This window comes from Bombus pascuorum, chromosome 11 (assembly GCF_905332965.1).
Source record: "Bombus pascuorum chromosome 11, iyBomPasc1.1, whole genome shotgun sequence".
Lineage (NCBI taxonomy): Eukaryota > Metazoa > Arthropoda > Insecta > Hymenoptera > Apidae > Bombus > Bombus pascuorum.
In genome coordinates, this window is record NC_083498.1 from 11,704,807 (window position 1) to 11,718,685 (window position 13,879).

General features: G+C 37.3%; 3 protein-coding genes across 3 annotated transcripts in view; 2 read left to right on the forward strand and 1 right to left on the reverse strand.

The window, feature by feature from the left end:
• The window catches only part of LOC132912217 (peroxiredoxin 2-like), a 361,669-nt gene extending 352,872 nt beyond the window's left edge, over positions 1–8,797 (reverse strand). The window contains exon 1 of the mRNA XM_060969457.1: positions 8,786–8,797. The gene's annotated coding sequence lies outside the window, so the exon portion shown is untranslated. The remainder of the gene's footprint in view (positions 1–8,785) is intronic.
• LOC132912214 (copper homeostasis protein cutC homolog) lies at positions 51–4,598 on the forward strand. The gene is made up of 3 exons (XM_060969452.1): positions 51–879; positions 2,514–2,595; positions 2,878–4,598. The coding sequence occupies exon 3, from the start codon at positions 2,878–2,880 to the stop codon at positions 3,595–3,597; it is 720 nt and encodes a 239-aa protein (XP_060825435.1). The 5' UTR covers positions 51–879; positions 2,514–2,595; the 3' UTR covers positions 3,598–4,598.
• Positions 8,798–11,456: 2,659 nt separating the features above from the next.
• The window catches only part of LOC132912201 (ABC transporter G family member 20), a 44,476-nt gene continuing 42,053 nt past the window's right edge, over positions 11,457–13,879 (forward strand). Inside the window, exon 1 of the mRNA XM_060969423.1 lies at positions 11,457–11,652. Coding sequence (XP_060825406.1) covers positions 11,579–11,652 — 74 coding nt within the window. The 5' untranslated portion in view covers positions 11,457–11,578. The remainder of the gene's footprint in view (positions 11,653–13,879) is intronic.

Consider the following 13,879-nt stretch of genomic DNA (forward strand, 5'->3'; position numbering starts at 1 on the left):
CGAATTCTTTAACTTCGACGAGTGATAGAATATTGCAACTACCGAAGAAGAACGAAGAACGAATCCTCCAGAACCCAAGCAATTTGGCATTAATATTCCACGTGAAAAATCAAAAAGTACCTCCTTAAGTAAAATATAATTTCTGATATTACGTATCTAAGACAGCAATTAGTATTATTTTAACAGTACATATTATTAATCGTTTAAATTTGTATATTCGGTATTTTTGTTTCAAAATGATGTATTATTTTATTAATCGCAGAAATCCTTGCCGCATTCTCAACTAGGTTCTAGTAAATAAATCGATACTATATTGGGATAAGAATTTTTAGAGATATTCCACGGCATTGCACGCAGCTACCCTTTTAGGAGAAGGCGCTTCAGGGATCATCGGAGAGGCAGGCGAATGGCCAATGGATACATTGCCCCACGAGCTTACCTTTTATCTCGTTTCATTTCCTGGAAATGCCCTGAGGCACCTTTTTCTTTTACATACTTTTACATCTTAACATTAATTACTTGTCGTATGTCTCCTTTTATTTCCGTCTATTCTTCTCCCGAGCTGACAGCAAGAAAAATACTCTATTAATTATCTTTCACGATTACGTAACGTTGCAAGTAATACAGTGCATCTCTACAGATGGCGTAATAGTCGTATTAATGACACATCGCTAGCGATCGTTACCATCCACGTGTCTTAACTATTCGCATCTTTGTGTTTTTCTTTTGTTTATCTCAATTTATTAAGTATCGTGTTTCTTAAAGAAAATGATCAGAGAATCCGTGTAATTCCAACATGAATCTTTCGTCATAAATAATACGGTGTTATTTTCAAAATAAGAAACTATCACAGTGATAACGTGGTATCAGAGAGGAAATGTGAGTGGTCGTGTTTATGATTCTAGTTGTTCCCAGACTGGTACTGCCCTCAGCGGCGAAGCGTTGAAAGTGTTCCGCGCTAGCATATACAAGAACCTACTTAGTTCTACTTCAAACAAAGTATACTCGCTGTGATTCCACGCTACAAGAGCCTATTTCATTGTATGATTCTACGAAAAAGCGCATACTTTTCCATCCGAGATAGACAAGTATGAGAATAATAAAATGACGCAATAATTAAACCTAGTTACCTCGGAAAAAGAAATTATTTGTTTATTACATTTTTTTAGAGGAAAAAGATAATATTTCCTTCCAAACGATAATAAATCAGAGGAATGACGCAGTAGCTTTAATGTCTTCTCTATACATGATAAGTTTTTAGATTTAATATTAAATTTATTTTCCTCGCGATGATGTCGTTGTTATAATTAGAAATAAATTTCATTTTAATAGTAATTTCAGTAATTAATAGGCTACGAATAACATATCTGAGGTGATGTACCTGCAGAAAAAGAACCTCTCGATAATCGCATGGTCGTCATCACCCGTGGTTGATCGAATGATGTGATCGTTTGGGGTTGGTTGTCATTTGCAAGTAGTCCGCGGACTAATAAAACCAGTTAGCTCGAAGAACCATCCACTATTGTGGGAAAAAGCTATTGAAACGAGTGCTAACAACGAGTGCAAGCAAACTAGCAATAATGAGAATCAACTGGAGATGACAAGCAAGTATTTGCTTTGTTACGACTACGTATCACGAGTAGAGCTCGGTGATGAGTAACATTCAAGAACGCTGTTTACGAACATGCTCTTGCACATTTAAGTAAACTTTTATGACTGCTACTCGCGAACGCTGATAATTAAAATTTCCGAACCCCAATCAACGTCATAATATGTCGGCAAAGGTAGATCCACAATGTCCACAATGGAAATATCCGCCAGTGGGAACATCCTCTGTAATCTCGAATCGTCGACAGTCCTTAGAGCTGTTCGCGAACTGGAAACGAACAGAGGATTTCCACTGGAGAATTTGTACGGGAACAGTTCACAAACTCCAGCGTTCGGCCAGGGGGAACCAACCCCAAAGACGACAACCAGCAACTACCAACGATGACGATTAACGTAAAGACGCTTCGTTGTATTCTAAAGTTACCGCATTGCATTTCCGTAATAAATAAAACAAAAGAAAGTTTGAGTTTTGAGTAAAAAATCTCAGCTTGTCTCAGATCTTTACATGTTGCCGAACGCTTCGACTCTCAGTCCCTCTAGCTCTTTCATTCTCGTTTAAAAATATTTTCGTTTCTCGCTTAAAAAGATTATAATAAACAATTAATTTCTCTTTCTCAGGCGTTCCTTAATTATCGCGTGATTTTCTTATTCTCATACCTATATATCTCGGATAGAAAAGCATGAACAGAACAGTAGAACCGTACAACGGAATAGGCTCTTGTAGCGTGGAGCCTAGTATACCTCGTTTATGGTGGAATCGAATAGGTTCTTGTATATGCTGGCGTGGAATACTTTCGACACTTGGCTGCGTGGCAATGGCAGCACCTATACCGTGGAACAACTAGAACAATAAGCGTGAGCGCCCTAATTTCCTCTCGGTTGTTATCATTGTTTGTTTCAAACAGAGAGTACCAAAGTACAACCAGCTAGTTACTTTCTTCGTTGTACCCTCTAGCGGGAAATTGGCAACGCTTTCAAACAGGAACAGTAAGCATTCACTATGATTATTTAATCCATTCAAGACCCATTAATTGTTTCCTCGCATTATATTTCCAACTTTTTAATTTCTAAAGTTCCTAAATTTCAAATTTACGTCGAATTTTCACGTGCTCAGATTTTCTAATTATCAAATTTTTAAGTTCTCAAATCTTTTGATTCGTTATCGTGCAGTAATATTGTATTTTTACGTATTATTTCATTGCTTGGTCGTTGATGGATTAAATAACTGTTCTTCCTACGTATCCTTTTGCAACACGATCGACGTTTCAGATGGAAATCTGCATCGATTCTATAGAATCAGCGAAAAACGCGATCGGAGGTGGCGCAACGAGACTCGAAGTTTGTTCTGCCCTTTCCGAGGGTGGTTTAACGCCCACTCCTGGCTTTTTGCGATTACTTAAAGTCATTTCACCGTTACCACTCTACGCTATGCTTCGAACACGTTCTGGAAATTTTATATACACGAAGGAAGAAATGGACGTTATGCTACTGGATTTAAAACTATTGAAAGAACACGGTGCCAGTGGATTCGTTTTTGGTGCATTGACACCGGACAACGAAATTGATGTAAAATCTTGTCAAGACGTTCTTTCTGCTGCTCGACCATTACCAGTGACCTTTCATCGAGCCTTCGACGAAGTCAACGATCCCTTAAAATCCTTGCAAATTTTAATAAACCTCGGTTTTAAAAGGGTTCTGACTTCTGGCCAGAAGGATACTGCCGAGGAGGGGTTGGAATTAATACAGAAGCTCGTTCAAGAAGCTCAAAATAGAATTATTGTGATGCCAGGTTCTGGTATCACTAAAGATAATATCTTAAAAATAAAAATGGCATCTGGAGCGGAAGAATTTCATGCATCTGCTAGAAAGATGATAACTTCGCATGGTACAAATAGAGTTAAAATTGGCGCTAATAAAGAAACTTGTATCATGGTGACTGACAAACAAATGGTAGAAGAAATGGTTCGAACTATTCCAGTTGTTTTTTGAATACGATTTTCATGATTTTCATGATTTTATTAACACTTTCAATAATTCTATGTGTCAAAAACACTAACGAATAATGGAATATTTATCAAAAAATTTTTACAACTCTATATTAGAAAAAAAGATGTTTCAAATTGTCTGTACATCAATTTCAATCTCAATAAAAATTGATAAAATGTCGAATCACGTTTGAACGTAAATTGCAATATCTACTGTTCAGTAAAGTGCGAAATCGAGAAAAAATACGACGATTAAAGGTACGAAAAAGCGCGTAAGAGCAAAATTAAATTAATAATGTAAGTTATATAAATAAATACTTGTATGAAAGAATAAGTGAAATGCTAGTATTGTGATTTTATAAAAATATAATCTCCTATTTCGATTAGACACTGTAATATTAATACAAATATCCTTAAAGTGCAAACGTATTCTTCTGCACAATAAGTTCAGCAGATGTCATTATCATCCGCGTTTAAATCGTAATGGTTTCACAGTACATAGAATAAGTGGAATCTATGTTACGCGTTGGAAATTATGTATGAGAAAGGATTGCCTATTCTGTCGCGAAGAATAGAGAACAATCATTCGATGATTCAGAACCTTTGAAATTATCTCGACGTCCTTCTTTATGTATGCAGAAAGTTAACTCGCGGAGAGTCTTCTCTCGGAGTCTACATTTCATCATAACTTCTCTTTAAAAATTAATTTTTAATTAATCATTACCCTAACATCAATAATATATGCTCTACCATAAACTGTACGTATGTACATCCATATTAATTGTTAGTATACCATTAAACATGAAATTTGAATCCTCCAAATCCCATAAACACTAACAAGGTCCTCTTGCACAATTGAATTAGTATCATTAGTAAGATATTACAAGTTACAGGTCACACGTTACCGACACTATTAAATTCCCTTGCATAATCACAATAAGCTTGGTAATAAAACAAACGAAATTGTACGTCCACAATTACAAGTCACCTGATTGTTTTATATCAGCCATTTTTATTTTTACGTTTCAATTGTACGAATACTCTTGTACTTCACTGTACGTAAATCACTTCATTTATATTTCCTAAAAATATTACATTTCCCATTGATATTGTAATGTCCAATTAATATCTTATAATATTACAACTTTTACCTTATTTTATCGTTTAATCCTTAATGAGTTAACATTTCGATCGATCTCAACAAAAATTATGCGTTCAACTTGAAGTGGCTAGTTGCATAGTATCATAATGGCGGGTTCTCATAGATCGCTCAAGAGGCACGGGTGTCGCAAGCGATGCAATAATTTCGCGACGAATATCTTTGCGACTAATTTCGAATTGCAAAGATTTGCGTAACAGGTCGGTGCATAAGGGGTCCTCGCATGCGGAAGATGACGGCACTAGCGACCAACTGCAGACCGTACACTTTCGATTTACGGGGCAACGTGAGGAAAAATGCGTACATGCACGCACACTCGCATTGGGTCTGTGGAATCGAAAGCTACTTGACACGTATATACATGTAAGGGAACACACACGAGCACGGAATCGATGTATACGTTCGTAACGCATTTATGGTTTCGTGGTGCAATCACAAACATGCTTGATTGTGTGTGTGTGCGCGCGCGTTGCCATCAGTGAACGGGAATTTGAAAATAACCTCGGAAGGTAGAAACGATCGAGAGGGAAACACTTATTTCAAAACCTAACGTTAATATCCAGTTTCGCAAGAAATTTCTGTGTTCTATGTACATTGCTAACCATCTTTCAATGCTCATCGATATAGAGGCATGTCACACGATTGATTATTAATTGGATAATGTGTAGACAATAGAAAATAGGACTTCCTTTTTGCGCAGATTTCCAGCAATTCTTTGAAATTTATCGGCGTAAAAGAAATACGAGACTAAATGTAAGATTAATTGTTAATCGAATAATTTATCAATGCTACGAGATTGGTTAATACTAAAACTAGCCTACTTATTAAAGTATAAAACTTATATCGAAGAAACCAAAGTATTACCATCACTTGTAGAACTTGTTATGACTGTATGTACTATGTGTATTCTATAAAATGTTTTTCAATTTTCTTTCGTTCTTTGATAAGACACACCCATCATTGTTATTATATATGTAGGGTTATATTGATAAAGTTTGAAACAGATGTGAAAATGTATATAGAAGCTACAGGATGTTTAGTGCAAATACATATTTTTCAGAGATCATAAAAGTATTTAAATTGTCCATTATTTAATATATTAGTAAGCCACGATATTCAGTGAGGATATTTATAATTTTTATAATTTTTTACTAATTACTCATATACATTTTCAGATTGGCCTCAAATTGTATCAATATAATCGTGATACCAATGCCTCGTTACGTGTATAAAACGAACAAGTGTATAACATGATGTTATCGATAAAAGCTTTCTATTGTGAGTATTCAAATATTATACTTTCACGAACCATTGTACACGAAAACTACATAGTGGAAATAATGATTCATAAAAACTGTACCACTGTAAATTCACAAAATTCCTACGAAGTATAACAAGTGTGTTACATAATTAACCGCTCTGATAGTTCTACCATAAAAGAAACGATTAAACTTTGTCACTCACCGAAAACCAAATGGCGCGCAATGACAAATCAGCCATTCGATCTGTCGTTCGAATAATCTCCAGTATTGTTCACTTACAGACAGAATCACCGTCGATCTGAAAGTCCTGTGCAAATGAATAATCTAGTAATCGATCGTTTAAAGTCGACGTACAAGTTTCTTACCTGCGGAAGCGGTAAAGAAAAACACGATCATTGGAATCTGGCACGAAGGATCAAGGGGTCGAGATTTTTTAGCAATGTTGCCAACTGCTTCGTCGCCCATAAGTTGACCAGCGGAGAGCGTATGTATTTACCGGCAAGTGGTAGACGCGCGCGCATACCCCTGTAAGGTGCGTCGGCCTAGAGAATGTGTGTTGGTACGTGAACGCTCGACTGCCGGTGGCTGTGCGTTATTGCTCAACTGGACTCGTCTCTCAGTGCGAGAAAGACGTTCAAACCGTTCGGGCGTCCTCATCCGTGCATTCAAACCTCGTCCTTCCTTCTCCGTGAACTGCCACGGTGCATATTTCGTTTGATTCCCTTTGTCTCATCTCGCGACGGTCCATCCGTTCCCCTCATGTAACCTAGAAATACACAGAGGAATATCCGAACACGGCCCGCAGACGCATTTTCGCAACTTGCATTGGAATGCAAGGTTATTTTCGTATCACTGAATGTGTGACAAGTGTGACAAATATACAGTAACTTTGTATCAATATCAATTTCCTCACTTACGTGCGAAGACACCTGATTTGATTCACGTTGTGAACAGACATGTTCAAAAGTAACAACATCGTTTTATCGTACATGTGTTATCAAGAATTGGCAAGGACCTGAAATACACATACAATTATACTTATTCGTCGTACGTTAAAGCATTTGTCAAGATATAAATCAGGCGCGGAGACACGATATCGCCAAGGTAACTTTGCCAACATTTTAAAATAGGTGCATCGCGCAATGTAATACCGTGCTGCAGAAATCGCGCGAGAAACCCATGTCATCCGTTCGATTCTATGAAAGCGTCCAGTTGCAAGAGTAACCATGTATTATATTTCGATTCTCGAAGTTTCTGACAAAATGTATATGTGCACTTCCTGTATTGTATATAGTACTTCCTTTTTAACATGTAAAAATGCCAGTGGTAGCAACGTATCGCTGGTTTCATGCGTGTTACGATGTAGACGCGTGCTCGGTCTTATGAAATCAAAGAGGTGACGAGTGAAGTCGGGGAAGTGTAACGAGGAAGCAATGGAAAAGCTGTACGGGTATTAAATTCTCAATTCGCCATATGTGTAATCTCGTTAGTTGTATGTATACATCTTACAGTTTGAAATGTAGAAATTTACATAATATTTCACAAAACCCTTTATGGTTGACCTACTTTCGTTCGAGGCTAGTAAATGAAAGCATACGTTCTTTTAAAAATACGTTCTTTCTGCTCTAAATAAAACCATCGCTTATATCAAACTCTATGATACACTTCTCTATGAGCCAAGTTATATGTTGCACGTATTTGTCGTATGTACGTACAAGTTGTATATCTGGTACAATAATACATTATGTATAAGGATATTCATCTTCGATATTAATGGAAAGCAAATCAGCAACTGCCATTTGATTTAATTTGAAAATACGAAGCAGGTATCCATTCGAATTGACCTCTCATATTTCTCAGTTTAGTACAGTATATTTCAAAAGTGTGAAGATCACCTGCCACATGATCACGTGGTCAGCTGAAGTTTTTGAATGGCCTAGAAAAATATTTTTAAAAGATGCGAAAGTCTCTTATAATATTGCCTGGCATTCGCGACACGGATTATGGCTTTGATTCAACGAAAGTAGGTTATATTTCTAAATGTCATTTTTAATTCGAACCACTGTCTTAGCTAGAGAAAGATTTTTCGCTCCCTTAATTAAAAATTATCAAATACTAATTTCGTACAATAATTGCACTCGATAATTTGCTATTTTGATACTTAATAAGGTACCAAAATAGTGGGATATTAACGGTTACTTTAGCCGCTAAGAAAGATCATAAGACAAGGATTTAATCTCGATGAGAGTAGATCGGTGTGCACTTTCGATTTTTTTACATACGACACGAGCAACCCAAATAAGACTTGAATAATCCAAGTTACGTGTGTAGCACGAGAGGTGCATTTCTATCAAGTATTTTAGTCATTCGTATCGTTTATCCACATAGCGCTGGACAGACCGAGAGAGCCGATAGCAGATCCCTCAGAACCGTTCACGGTCTCTAACGGTACTATTTTTTTCTTTGCGAATAACTGGTCGATGATCGCACAGATCAACAGAGAGAACGGATCATGGTTTCGACTTTAACGAAATCTCGACTTTTACCAGTTTTACATAAGACGTAAGAAGTGACGGAAGGGAATTTGCCGAACGGTACGGAATAGCAATTAGAACTCGTCGAGTGACGCACGCGCAACACTTTCACATAACAGGAACACGTAAACTGTAGAAAAACGCCGCATCACATGGTCCACGCGTAACTGGAGCGACATCTTTTTCTAGATTTTCGTAATCTAGATACTTAGGTATAACTCGTAGACCGCATTAAACATTATATTTTATTAAATATCATATTTTATTAAAACGAACTTGTTAACCTTACGCAGTTTTATTTCAACTCCCATCGTTCATATAGCTACTCTTTGTCCTGAAAACAGAAGTTGTTAACCTGACTCGATAGCCAATTACTCGCTTTATATTGCGAACACGCATCGTTGTCCGGAGAAGACCGGGTTTCGCAGCTGCGTTCACGATTTAAAAAAAATTCGGACAAATTTATTATACAGGAAATCGAATCGTTTCGAGAATTCGTTCCCCTATTTAAACGTCTCCGTTCCATCGAATAAAAACCTCCTTAATTATCCACACTATTCGCGTCATCGCAATTTACCATTATTCTAACAATATATTATTGCAACGAATTAGCAAACTGAGAATATTAAACGGAAGATTTATATTCTAATCGCAACAAGTGCAAATAATACGGTTATTTTATGAGCCTTTTCAATGGACGGATACTTTTTGTCTCCTTAAATTATCTTCCAACTTTTTATCTTCCATTTTTTAATCTGTAGATTGTCTTTTAATCGCTCTGCTATTAACCTGCTATTTTATATTATAATACTGCTATTAATCTTGCTACGTTATAGAATCGTTATTGGTTTCTCATTAGGATTACGCGTTAAAGATTTTAAAACGTAAATTACAAACGTTAAAATACGAAATATTCAAAAACAGTGGAATACGATCTTCTTACTTTACATAGTTTTGAGAATAAAATCGTGACTGCATCGAAATCTCAATGAAACGAAACTAATTAATGGAGTAGGTGGATGCAACATGTTGAATACCAAATGAAATTAACATCGACCGCATCCAGCGATCATTTTGGTGGCACTTCCGCTTAGATCGACGGAGCTCCACTTTCTTGCGCGGTCAACGACGCGTACGCCGCTCGTGGATACAATAGGACGATTATCTGAACAGTTAGACAATCCAGTTGCACGAGAAGAAATAGAACTCGAAAACAATCCTTCTGCTTTGGTTTCAAAAAAGATGTCAATGGAATTGCTGTACCTATCCAGTATTTATTAAATCTCCATAAATTTCCAGGAATAATTATACATAATCTCTGTACTGCTACTTGCATATCGATAAATAACAACAGAATTAACGTTTGAATCTGCACGAACAACTCCGTACGGTACCAATTAAATGACTCGCATGTTGAAGAAACATCAAGCGGAGATCTTGATTCATAATTTCCGTCGTTTTTAGATCGAAGATCCGTCCGAGGTTTCACGATCGAGTGGTAACGATCTCGATCGTCCAACAGCATAACGAAATTCCTACTTGGAAAGATTTGCTCGATGAATTTTTGGAATATTTTCGATTCGATCAAAGATCTTGCGATTCTTTTTTCCTATCCTCCACTCGAACGCCGATTTTTCCATTCCAGTAACCTCGGAGGTCGACATTTGCCGATCCTTGCATAAGAGATCATCTCCTTCTTTTCTTAACCTTGACATCAATCTCATAATTAATGGCCTGGATATTCGTTCACAAGGAGAAACAATATTTAGTTTGATTAATAATTCAAACAGCAATGCCATTGGTGGAACGAAGTTAGAAGTTATTTGTTGAAGAGCGACGAGGAGAAGATTCCGTGACAGTAGCGCGCCAAGGAAAATGCGCATGCTATTCTTGGCTCGTCACATTTTCTATTCCATTGACAAATTATTATACAGCACGCTTTCTTCGTAATGATCTAAGGCACACGACGTTGTTCGCAGGATACGTAGTCGCTGTAAAACAGTTTCACTTTCCGCCATTGTCACGAATGGGCACGCGGCTCTTTCCACCAGGCTTATGCCTCATCCTTCGAAGAAACGGATCGCTTTTCTGGGTCTGCGAAAGCGTGGAGAAATAGTATTGGTTTCTAAACACAATTTAGAGATCGGTACATCTTGGTTAAAAGAACCAGCGTTTAGGTTTCTCTCGCTGGGGAAAAATCTTTCCATCCGGTTGGAACTTATTCTTGAAAAAGATGTCGTAAATGTGGTAACCATCCTGATGGTCGAGATAAATCTTTTAATCTCGCGAAAGATTCATTTACGTTCAAATTATCAACTCGATGAGCGTAAAGTTGTAAAGATTATCGGCGAGTCATAATCGTCATTCGATGATCGGGATATGTGTACTCTTGATTTTAATCTCACGAAATACCAGACGTCGTCGAATATATTTTCGTGTAAATTGTAATTAGAGGTTAATGAAAATGTTTTAAAAATTCTTGGTAGTGTAACTCGCCGTTCGATAATAAAATTGTGCATATCGACGAATAATTGTGTATGGTTTTTAATTCAAGAAATATTGCACGTTCATTTGCATTTAAATTGTGTATTTCGTAGTTCGTGAAAATGTCTTAAGGATTTGAATGAATCATTGTCACAGCCAAAAATCGAAATAAGTATACGTTACTACTTTATCAACAGCTTTGCATTGCAAATTACACGGAAATATTTGAAAAGGCGTGGGATATGCTTACAAAACACGTGCTGTGACGTAAATCTGCTTTTATTTTATCATCTTTCTTACGAATTTTTGACGAGAATTGAAAAAACAAAGGTCAGACTTATTCTCTAAAAAAGAAAATCTCCAAGTTAAAGTCCATATTAATATTATTCTCCCATATTTGTCAAACGTATTCGATTTTTTTCAGTGAGCCGTTAAAGCCGTACGACGAAGAGGATGCGTCGTCATTGAAGAATCTCAACAAGAGACACCTTTTGCAAGGTCCTTCGACCAATTTGTACGGAAGTGACAAGAGCAACGCCGATCAAGATGGAGGATAAAAGCGACCCAAAAGCGAGAGAAAAGATCAAGAAGATGTTCAGCTGGAGCGACGGACTGACCCCGTGAGTAGCACGCTTGAAATTTGTTTGTACTCGCTTCCACTTTTACTTTGCTTTCGTCTATCGGAGAAACCAACCAACTGGCTTCGCTCCGTGCTCAACTCTCCTGCGATTATATTGGTCACCGTAACAATTATGCAAATTATATTTGATACTGCTACGACGAACAATGTACAGAGTAACATACCGGCATTCTTAATACTTAAAAAGTGTCATAGGTGAAAGTTCACTGGAGCGTACAACACGATGTAAATTGAAATTCCGAAGAAACGTAGATTACAATTTCCCCCTCTGTTTTTACATCACGTGTTTTGTATAAACAAATAATACTAAATAACGTAGTAAGAGATAGAAATGAAAAAGCAATAGGCTAAACTTATCGTTATGTCGAGATTCGAAGCTGAAATTATTTTAATACGAAGAGTATAGTGAGGAATAAAAAGCTGGGAATGTAGGTATTAATTAAAGTGGATTTAAAGAAAGTCGTGTTAAGTCAATTAACTAGGATGAATTGCAAAGTAAACGTTTAGTATCTCCATACAATAGCACGGCATTAAAAGTATAACGAGATATCTTCAAGAGTAATAGAAGGTAATGCTCGTTAGTATCGTAATTTAGACACGACAAAAAGCACACGTGTTTATGCGATAAAGCCACGATCATGGTTTTGTAATCTGTTGCAAGAACGTGAGCGTTGCATGAAATCTACCAATTCGACTGAATACATATAGCTATTTTATGGTAACTTGCATTCCAGTTTTCTGTTCATCCTACGCGGACGAATCAAGTTTTTCTTTCTGAATCATTACACTACAGATCGTTATCTTTATGCAAATTTATATCATATCGTACGAAGAATACCGAGCAGGTACAAGCTAGGCATCCAGGGACCAAAAAACGACAGGTATTTCTGAATCTAACAAAGATTTCCTAAGAAAACATAAAACGTAACGGGCGAAAAATCACGACCCCTTTCCTTCGACCTATGCTTTTTCTCAAAAAATCATCCATCTGTTTCTTGTATTCTATTCTAATTCTAATTCCCCTGGTAATTGAAAGAATTCTAAAGAAAATGGAAGACCAAGTACGATCTCTTTCTTCGACGCGTGTTCGAAAACTTGGTCGTGTACTCTCTCTTTTATGTATTTTTAATCTTTCGAATCGACTGGAAATTTTTCCTCGTAAGTCGACGGAACAATGTAGAAAAGTGTAACGAAAAGAAGAAGGAAGAAAGAAGGAGGGTACCGTTTTGCAGAAATATTCAATGAGAGAGAAAAGCGGTGGAACGATTCGGAAAAGTCGGCCAACGAACGAGCAAGCGCGAGGCAAATTTTGCAAGAGCCACTGCGCGCTGGTACGAGACCACTTCGCTTCGCCACGGAGTTCGCAATCGCGCGTGAAAGTGGCTGACGAGGAGCTGCAAGTATCGGTGAATAGACTTGTCCGCTCGTGGTTCGTTCGTTTTATCGTTACACAGTGAAAGGGTAAAATGTAGGCAAAACACACGAACGATCGCGACCGACGCATCCTCGATACGACGCTGTGTCAGATCGACCTGACACCGATCTCTCCTTCGTAGAGGATCTTCCATCGTGAACTCTTCGACGGAATTATTTTCCACGATATCCGTTCTTTCCACCTATTTTCCTGGAAGAATCGACAGGCTCGTAACGAACACGATCTTTGTACGCGTTTGTCTTTTTTGTCCCAGAAAAACGAACGAATACTCTGGTACTGATAGTTTTTATCTCGTAAGAAAATATTCATCGCGTCGTACGATCGCTGTAAGCGTATCGGTAATTGGAAGAACTATGCTCGTGAAACTGATAAAATTTGTTTTCGTTGGAAGCGTTTCATTTTCATTGGATGATAAATCAGAACCGATTTCGTCGAGATTCGAAAGTTCGACGAACATCGTTTTTATCGTGAGCTGCCCGATCTTATTATTTTATTAATTATCAAATGGAATTATCGTACTAACGAGCAACGGTAGCATCGTTAAGTAAAAGTAAATCGACGAGTTACGCTTGTACTATGAATCGCAATTAGCGGCAAGTGGTTGTGCAATATATTTTGAACTAGATATAGTCTGCGTTAATACGAAACGTCTTTCACATTGAAAATTATCAGATTCAAATGCTCGCGGTAAAGAAGCAAAGAGAAAAGGGTTACGTGTAGATGAACGAGCTGACTCAGTTATTATTGAGAAAGAATTGGATTCGTTAATGAT

What these genes read in the sequence shown, in the direction of transcription:
- LOC132912214 (XM_060969452.1), top strand. Translation starts at nt 2,878, where the DNA reads ATGGAAATCTGCATCGATTCTATAGAATCAGCGAAAAACGCGATCGGA.